The sequence below is a fragment of the Montipora capricornis genome, chromosome 3 (assembly GCF_036669925.1).
Source record: "Montipora capricornis isolate CH-2021 chromosome 3, ASM3666992v2, whole genome shotgun sequence".
In the NCBI taxonomy this organism is placed as follows: domain Eukaryota; kingdom Metazoa; phylum Cnidaria; class Anthozoa; order Scleractinia; family Acroporidae; genus Montipora; species Montipora capricornis.
The window spans coordinates 8808378-8818377 of NC_090885.1; the positions used below are offsets into that span (position 1 = coordinate 8808378).

At 38.9% G+C, this 10000-nt stretch overlaps 1 protein-coding gene across 1 annotated transcript in view; it reads right to left on the reverse strand.

The window, feature by feature from the left end:
* Positions 1-10000, reverse strand: part of LOC138041097 (pyroglutamylated RF-amide peptide receptor-like) — a 31265-nt gene that overhangs the window by 6986 nt on the left and 14279 nt on the right. The window contains exon 3 of the mRNA XM_068886867.1: positions 2187-2457. Within this exon, the coding sequence (XP_068742968.1) occupies positions 2187-2457 (271 nt within the window). The remainder of the gene's footprint in view (positions 1-2186; positions 2458-10000) is intronic.

A 10000-nucleotide genomic window follows, 5' to 3' on the forward strand; every position in this document is an offset into this window, starting at 1 on the left:
TGACGCAGATGAATAATAAAGTAGCTGCTATTTCCAAAATGATGGAATTACCTGGTGATAAATAACGTCGTACGCGTCTTGGCGAGTAAATTTTGACTTTGCATAAACAAGAGTTGGGCGATTGTGATCTTTGTTTTGACTTCGCTCATTTCATTGTCAAACTTTATAACACTTGACAGAAAAAGAAACTTACAAAAACCCGGTATCTTGCCATCATTTGACACAGATACTTCACTGTTTGGCGAGTAAACATGCCGCGGTAACTTAATCACGGCGTCCGCTGAATTCCGGCATGTCACTTTCGATTTTGCGATTAATTTGAACGTAGCAAAAATCTCCCAAAATGTTTGTCGCTGATCGTAACTTTTTATATTCTATATTCACGGTTCAAAATGAATGTTGTTTTCATGTCGTAAATATTTTATTCTTGATCGACCGTCCCGGAAACTTCCTTCTGCTCTTTCTAAAAACTGTGTATCAATAGTTATTTGCTTTTGCATCAATATTTGTTTTGCATAAAGCAAGCTAACAAAATCTGTACCTTGCCGAGTTCGCATTTATTAGCGTTAACAGTATTTTCGGTCAGATGCTTCTGTTTTATGAGGGGTTTATTTGTTTTGGTCCCCCATCCTGACATTAAGCCCACCCGACAGGGATTAACTTCAGTGAATTTTAGTATTACAAAGCTGTCAGATGCTCTGAGGGAAAACTTGTGGTGAACAGAAGTTGTGAGGGAACTTGAAAATTATCAACATGTCAGCCCAGAAGCCAATGTTTCTCGCTTCTCTTTTATTTGTTATTCTTCGGAGACTGGAATGCTGTATTTCAATACCACACAATTCAGTGCCTTCTGATTTTCTGTAACACGTACCACAGGCAACCCAGTGTATGCTTCACGGAAGCATCTCGTTTCTAACGCACTCTCACGCGTCACAGAACCCGATGAACTTCCGTACAACTGTTATATTAGTCTCTCTTCAATAATATATTATATCCAAGTATTAAAGAAGCTTCAATCATAATCACAAACAAAGTTTTGTTCAGCAGCTTCTTTGAACAGCGATAATTGCACACACTTCCATCACGACAGTAAGACGACATGGTGCAATTATTCAAGTTTATGAATTCGCGGCCGACAGAAACGCGAAATCCGAGATTCGATCAGAATCCATGGAGTCCTTTCGTGAATACGTCAATTATTGCGGCCTCTTAAGAAATTCGGTCATGTTAAAACGCAGATTGTGCAGATTGCATCTTGAAAATTGTGCAGATTGAGTACTTTTTCATTCGGTAACTAGAAAGAGGTGCTCTACATCGACATGCGATGTCCCTTTATTTGTAAAAAATAAACCCAAACAAGCGTCTGCTGTGTGTGTTGCAAAATTCATTGTTTGGATTTATTTTTACAAATAAAGGGACATCACATGTCGATATAGAGCACCTCTTTCTGGTTACCGAGTGAAAAAGTACTCAATCTGCACAATCTGCGCAATCTGCACTACCTGCATTTTAAGATGACCGTAAGAAATTGCTCAAACGTTTAAGCTTATAAGTTAACAAAATTAAACAAACCAGTTTGACGGACAAAGCTGCCCGGTGTGGGTAAATGTGAACTCGAATTGAACAAGCTACTTATTTTAGGGCTTTTGTTTACAGCAAATTACACTTAAAACATTGTTATTGTTTAACATTTTTGCAATGCTTAACACAATAGTATCTGGAAGTTTGTCCACATGTTTACTTTTTTTTCTATCGCCGAAAAGCAAAGAGTCGAAAAGTTTGCTCAAGGTGAAAATACTGCGGATTCAACTGATTAATTTCGGATCCTTTGTGAATGGAAACGGGTAGATCGCATATCCGTAAGTCTGGATTTGGATTCTTTGGATTACAAATCTAGCGTATCTTTATTCAAAAAGGATTCACCAGATCAGAAATCCGGATTTGGATTTGCCGAAAGGAGCACGTAGTCTGTTTTAACAGCGAAAATGCGTTTTTGGGTTCACCGAAAGGTACACACTCAAAATTTTGATCTGGCATGTGGAAAGTTGAAAAAGGTGCATAATTTTTGCCTAAAAATCAAGAAAGTTCCCAACAGTACTTGAAACGTAAAATAGTGCTCCAAATTCGAAAAAGTACCTAGCACACTCGAGACATGCCTAGTCGCTCTTCATATCTGCTCATATTACCTTTAGTTTGCCTGTAGTAAGTCTTCCTTTGGTTCCAAATGGGTCCATGACAACACCGTAGCGTTCAATTGCTATAGTAACCAGTGTGAACACGGATGTGGCACATCCGACCCAGGCCACGTTGCTACCTGTCACCAGTTTGCAAAGGACGTTGCCAGCCACACCGTCCGGATGAGTAAACATATGCATGAAGATGTATTGCGGTGTGAAAAATAGTCCCACAAGCATGTCCGCAACAGCTAGGTTCATGAGAAGATAGTTGATAGACGTTCTGCGAAAAAAAATCAATATTAATAATTATTGTTTAACTTATCTGTCAGATAGAGAGCTTACTGAAAGATTTATAGCAGCTTTTTTAAGACCGAGGTCACAGTTGTTCGCTATAACTTAAGTATGTTCTCTTTCTCTCTCTCTCTCTCTCTCTCTCTCTCTCTCTCTCTCTCTCTCTCTCTCTCTTTAGATTCATCATTAGGTATATGCTACTTATTTTCCCTATGCCTTCAAAAAATTCAAATGTAATATAAATGACATCTTTAACACTTTTTACAAAAGCTGGTATTTCACAGATGACATCCAATCCTCAAAGATTGGAGTTAATTTTTTGACGTGCAATTTATTTCCGTTTAAATCCGAAAAGGGTCGCAAATACTCCTTTTTTGGTACATCCATCAATAATTACGTAAAATTCAGGAAACAACTCGGCTTTTAAAGGTCATGACAACGATAGACATTCCTATGAAACCCCTCTGCGATCAGTAATATTCTTCTTTTTACGATGTCTTCAATTTCTGCTTAAAAGGTTGTTGTAGGGTACGTTTTCTGTACGACTTGAGAGCTCAGGATTTTTTCAAAAGACTGGGAAAGATTTTTTCTTTTTAAAAGTCAGACCGGCGGTCATATCTTTGTTTTCTCCTTTGGTGCGGTTGGCGCTTGTTAAAATGCACTATCTGAAAGCAATTAAAGAGGAATAAACGAATTTTGAACAATTTTATCGTTAAAAAACCATTTCGTAGCAAATACCTGTTTCAGGAGCAAATACGCACTTTGTTTTTTCGTGAAGAAGAGAAGTTATCCCTCACGAGTAATAAACTCCTCATACGAAGAAATTAAACAGTCCACAATATTTCCGTCACTTCAAAGTATGATGAGCGTGGATAAAGAACTGCTAGAATGGCTCATTTTTGAAGTTTTATTCAAAAACGCAAAAATGAAGGAGCAAATACGCGCTTTTGCAGCAAATACCTACTTTCATTTCGTTTTATAAAAAGGCCATATAACACGACTGATAAGAAATTCGGAGAATTATCACCCCATTAGTCTCTTTAAGAGTGACCCAAGGATAATTGGTGTCTAATAATAGTTGGAAAGCCTATTTTTTTAGGTTTTTGTACTAACCAGGCACTTCAATTCACGAGGTCTATTCTTGAGAATTCTGATTGTGGCTGTACTATAAATAATGAACATGAATTAAAGAGAGAAAAAATCTCGGAGAAATTCGCGTACTGCGAATTATATGGTGGGGATAGAAGCTGGTGTTTACTCCAACTTACACATTTCGTTGCCACCTTATGCCCAAACTCACCCCTCCCCACCACACCCTACACACCCCTTCGATTAAAATTGCAATCAAGGATCTTCTCTACGGTTTCGCTCCTTGCCATCATAAGCTTGTTGATACACGTAAGGCCTGGCCAAGTGATCGCAACATTTTAACACAACGTCTTGCCACGTTGCTTGATGTTGCAACTTGTTGAACGGGCTGGCCAAACGCACGCAACATTTTCAACGCAACATGTTGATGTTTATGTGCCCCAGGCCCCTGGCGCGCAACAAGTGGACCTAGCGCGCATGCCCTGGTGCAAATATGTTGCGTGAACGTAGCCAAACGAGTGCAACATCTGCAACATCCAAAATGTTGCTCAAAATATTTGTCCGTTTTCATATTTGGTCCAACATTATCCTACATGTTGCAACATATCGCAACAAGGTGGTCAAACGTATGCAACATGTTGTGCCCAGCAATGTTGCAAGATGTTTCGTTGAAATTCTGCGAGTGTTTGGCCAGGCTTTAGGTCAAGAAATGCACACAATTAGCTAAACACCCAATTTCGACATCCAACACGAAGTGTCCCTTTAAGTCTAGGCATTTCCTATCTATATCTAACAAGGTTAGGGTGAATGTTAGCGTTATTTTTAGGTCAGGGTAAATGCAGCAGTTTATCCTTACTTGAGAAGCAGTATTTGAGGGACACTTTGTGATGTTAATTGTCTGTATTTCGAGAGATGAGTGACGTAAAAGTTGAGAAAAAGAGCAGGTGGACACCTCGTCATGCTTATTGAAATCCACTTGCATCTGATTACGTGCATTTCCGGACGTATCTTGTTGATAGTGCTAATGGCCTAATAAACGTCATTGGCACATTGTTTCTGCTATGCTGTAAGCCGATCAATTAAGGCATTCATTTTCGTTCTCATCATGGCTTTGGCTAAGGCATGAACCAATTGCTAAATGGTGCACTGGACCTTTGTTTTGCTATTGCGTTTACGACATGTTATAAAACGAATGGGTAATTATCTACAGTTGGAAAGCATTGACTGGGGTTACTTCGAAAAATGGAGACGATTCACAATGGTGATACCTTAAACTGTGTACTATTTGTTTAAAATTGGCTTAGATTCTGCATATCGGCCCTAGTCAAATGTAGGTTTTAAAATCACAGGAGAAAACACAAGGTATTCATGAAAGAGAACTACAACTTTATTTTGTAAACGGATCGCATTTCGCAAACGTTGTTCTCCACAAAACTGTTTCTTATGTACTGAAAAACCATAAGGTTTATGCTAAATCAGCAGCAAGTGATGCGCTAGCTAGACTACCAACAGTCTCTTTTGTTTGGAAAGTTTCTCAGTTTTCACTCGCTATCCGAGGCCCGCGCTACTCTTGGCTTCTACTGCAGGCAAACTGCGCTCGTTTGATCCCGCGGATTGTAGAGCAAAAGAGACACTGCTCACAATCTAGTAATGCTCTCCTACTTGTAAGGAATAATGTTTTAGCCTTTTCATTCTAAATATTTACCAAAACATCAAACTTCAGAAATACGAACTATGCGAGAAACTCAATTCAGTTTCAAGAACCTAACTTTACCATTGCCCATTGGTAATTAATCGTTGAAAATTCTATGCATTTTCATTAACACCTTGAACTAAATATTTTTATAAGAACATTAAGCATTAAAAGTTGATTATGATATGAAATATTTCCCTACAGGTCGTTTTTTGCATTCCGTTCACTTTTTCCCTGTGGCTGCTACATGCACAAGTACTTACTGCCTGTTAGAGCCTTATTACACTCAGTTGAGAAATATTTATAGGACTAGTACTGGTGTTAGCAAATCCGGCCCATACGTAAACTGCAGCCAACAAGCCTAATGTGTTTTGTGGTGAAAAGTGAATCAGCTTAGGAGACCGTTCACATGAACCTCATATATAATGGCTGTTTAATTGAAGTCATTGAATTTTTCATCGTCTTTTCCCTTGCGAAAATTTACGTATCTTACTATTTTCACTAAGAAGCAAAATAGTTAAAGCTAATTAATTGAAACGGAGGGCGTTATTCCCTATTTATCTTCTTATTAGTTCCTTATCGTAATTCAATGGAAATAAACTGATGATTGTACATTTCGCCCATAAAAGTAAAATATAAAACTTGAAGGTAAAAGCTGTTAAAATTATGAGTCTCAACGTTTTCGATCAGTTTGATCATAATCAGAGTGAGATAATCTGCATACGCTCAGTGTTCTTATAGTTCAGGCAGTGCCAGTTATGTGATACCTGTTCCCATCGGGAAGGTAATAAGGTAATATGGGAAACATGTTAATAAACAGTCGGGGCCAGCCAAGGACATTAGAAAACACCCTAACCACAAGTTCACGTTTAAAGTTTTAACCACTGCCCATTCATAGTTAAAATGGAGAATAAAATGAGCCTTTACATCGCACGCTTCCGTCCAGAGCTAAACAAACAAGTGCAATCACTGGACCTCACCTTGTTCCCCATGGGAACAGGTATTACATAACTGGCTGCCTGATCTATAAGAACACTGAGCGTATGCAGATTATTTCACTCTGAGGATGATCAAATTGATCGAAAACGTTTAGACTCAATATTTTATCAGCTTTTACATTCAAGTTTCTTATTAAACTGATGATCATTACAGTTAAAGTGCACCTAAACTCAAATTAGATTTCCCCATCCAAAATGAAAGATATGTCACCATTGTTAACTACATCGTGTAGAATTTCACTTTTTCTATGCCATGCAAGCCACGTAAACTTGGCAGATTTAGCAGTAATTTGGACCCATGACCGTCATGTGAGAGGTATGGGTTTATTCTCGATTCTACGATACAAACTGCTTTGTATTCCTTTTTTCAAAGCAATTTCGCATAGACCAAATCGGCTAGCTCAATGTTCTACCCAATTCAAATCTCCCGGGGTAAAGATTCCTTGTGTATTGTACTTGCATTATAATGTAACATTCACATTTGAATGACATGGAAATACCGAGAACAAAACAAGACATTTTATTGAGCAAAAGGGTTTGAATTGAGTACAACATTGAGTTAGCGGCTTTGGTCTATTGGAAACCAGTTTGTGATGCAAGCTCGAGAATAGACTCATGCCTCTCACAATATGGTCGTGGGTTCAAATTACTGCTACTTCAAGTACCCGGCAGAGGTGAGAATTGTAAAACATGTTTGCTCTTGATGGGGAGATTAATATTGCAGACCAAAATTATTTGAGTTTATAGATGCACTTTAACGGAACACCTTTGCAAAGAAGCCTGAGAAAGTAGTGGCTCGAATGGACCGCGAAACCAAGTTTTTTAGTCCTGATGTTTCAGTGATTTTACATGTCGCTGTATCCTATCAGGGTTGGTACATTTCGCTGACCCCTAGTCCATGGACTACCCAAATGGACTACCCTAAAAATACTATTTCGAATGAGTACTGTTGATCTATGTGTAAGCAGCATCTCAAATAGTGCTTACTTAAGCCTCAACACCCATTTTAAACAGCATTGTCTAACAGTATTTAAGTCTAAGCACCCATTTAAAAAAGGTTAGCTTAAATGAAGTAATCGGCCATCACAACAATAATCGAAAGCTAACCTTTTTTAAATGGGTGCTTAGACTTAAATACTGTTGAACAATGCTGTTTAAAATAGGTGTTGAGACTTAAGTAAGCACTATTTGAGATTCTGCTTACCCATGGATCAACAGTACTCATTCGAAATAGTATTTTTAGGGTAGTCCATTTGGGTAATCCATTTGGGTAGTCCATGGACTGGGGGTCAGTGAAAGGTACCGACCCATCCTATCAATAATTAATATGATGGCCTGCTCAAATATATTGGGATTTGTGGCCGGAGACTAGCTCAGCTGGCTTTCTGAAACAAAATGAACTTCACAATCGGTCCTCACATTTAACTGGGTCTTTAGTGATGAAGATTCGCGTGCGATTACCTAAACATAGCATGTAAGAAATGCCACTCTAATGCCACCCGCGCATTTAGCGAAAATAGCGCATCGCTAACTCTGCCGCAAAGAATTCGCCCGGTGTGCGGAGTTAATTTTTATGCGCATTTGTCAATGCGGAAATAGCGCTCAATATCAAAGATGTTTGGTATTTTCTTCGCTGCGAACTTTTCTGAAGATAACGAACTTAGCGCTGGTGACGATAACTCCTTGTCGTCATTACTCATGTCACTTCCGGGTTAAAAGTGCACTTAGTGATGATGAGCCAGTTTAAGTGGGGAGGTCAGGAGTAATACAAAATACTTTTTCTTATCGAGACTGATTTCATGAAAAATTTCATTATTCTCACTGAATCAATGTATTAGTTTTTCTTTTCAGGGAACAATCAATCTGTGACTCCTCTGTCCTAGAATTCAAAAGCATTGAGCTTGAGAAATCAAGGTTCTCGGTGACAAATAAATATCTTAGACGATGACATAGTGTGGCTTTCACACTTCGTGTAAGCCACACAATAAGAGCGCTAGGTGTGCGGGTAACAGCACTGGCCCTGCGTTCGCTTGAATTATTCTCGGTGGAATTAGCGCGGCGCTATTTTCTCCCAGTGTGCGGCCGGCTTAAGCAAAATCGGAACACAAAATTAGTTGTTAGATTAAAACAGTGATAGTACTACGGCACACGGCCTCTTTATCAGAGATTATATAATAACAAAATCAATGCACGCAATCTGATTGGTCAATCAGCTATGTTTTATTGTGCCAGTAAACTCATGGAAAAATCGCGCGTCTTCTGAATTATTATATAAAAGCAATAGACCACAAGTTTCTGTGGTTTATAGGCTGATAAACCATGCAGAATGTTGGTAGAACGCGAGAACAATTCGTAAATCACGAGCCGCAGGCGAGTGATTTACGAATTCTTCGAGTGTTCTTCCAACATTCCAAGTGGTTTATCATGCCTATAAACTAAACCATAGAAACTTCTGGTCTGTTGCTTAATTTAAATAAAAGATATCTTTGATTCTACCGCGGTGATTATTTTCAATGTACCAAATACACGAACTCTCGATTAATTGAATACGGTTGACTTATTGGAAAGAAAGCACACATGAAGGGAATTTAATGATCTTAAATGTAAATTTCCACGTTTAAAAGACTAATGATGAAAACTTATACTACTCACTTACAATCAGTTGCCGCCATTGCAGTCTGAGATCAAAACACATGGACGGAAAGGAAGAGGGACGTGTTCTTCATGCAGACCGCTGGACAAACAAATTGTTTCGTACTGAGGGCAAAATTAACCATTCCAAAAGGATGCGAAAAATTCTTAAAACGCGTGGGAGAGCCTTTTAAATACATATATTTATTTATCTTTCTTACGTATACGTGTGGGCAGATGAGTCATAATGAAGATGAAATACTAATTTCAATAGCGGTACTTTTATGAGGACCACTAGACAGTGCACATTTCCCCTCCCCCCCCCCCAGGATTTTCTACCCAGGATTGTTTCCAATATTTTGCGTTATTGTGCTCAAACACCACTGCACTGCAGCCAATGCCCTCCTCTGTAGCAAATACTCACTTTTAGTAGCAACTACCCAGCCTTCATATTTACAAACGTAGCAAATACCTAGCTTAAGTATTTGCAACTGTAGCAAACGTAGCAAATACTTAGCTTAGGTATTTGCTACTGTAGTAAATACTTACTTTTGGTAGCAAGTACCCACCGTCAGTATCTGCTCCCGTAGCAAGTACTTACCTATGTAGCAAGTACGCACTCTTGAGTAAATGCTACCGTAGAAAATACCCACTTCTCGTAGCAAATACCTACATAACTCTCTCTCTCTCTCTCTCTCTCTCTCTCTCTCTCTCTCTCTCTCTCTCTCTCTCTCTCTCTCTCTCTCTCTCTCTCTCTCTCTCTGTCTCTCTCTCTGTCTCTCTCTCTCTCTCTCTCTCTCTCTCTCTCTCTCTCTCTCTCTCTCTCTCTCTCTTCCTCTCTGAAATCAATTTTTGACTCGCACCTCGCTTGACAGCGAATACAGTAAACGATTATTACAACTAACTGTGGTGTTTTGTGCTGTGTTCGTTTGGGCGAGACTCTCTTGTTGTATTTGCTAGTGTCGCTCCCTTGTTTTGTTATTCTCGTTAGTTTTGCTATAATTGTTATTTTCGGTATTTTTGTTACATTTGTGAAGCCCCTTTCCCTTCTCGCTTTCAGTGATTTGTTATGTTTGCCAGTGTCGCACCGTTGATTTGTTATTTTAGGTTTTTTTTTGCTT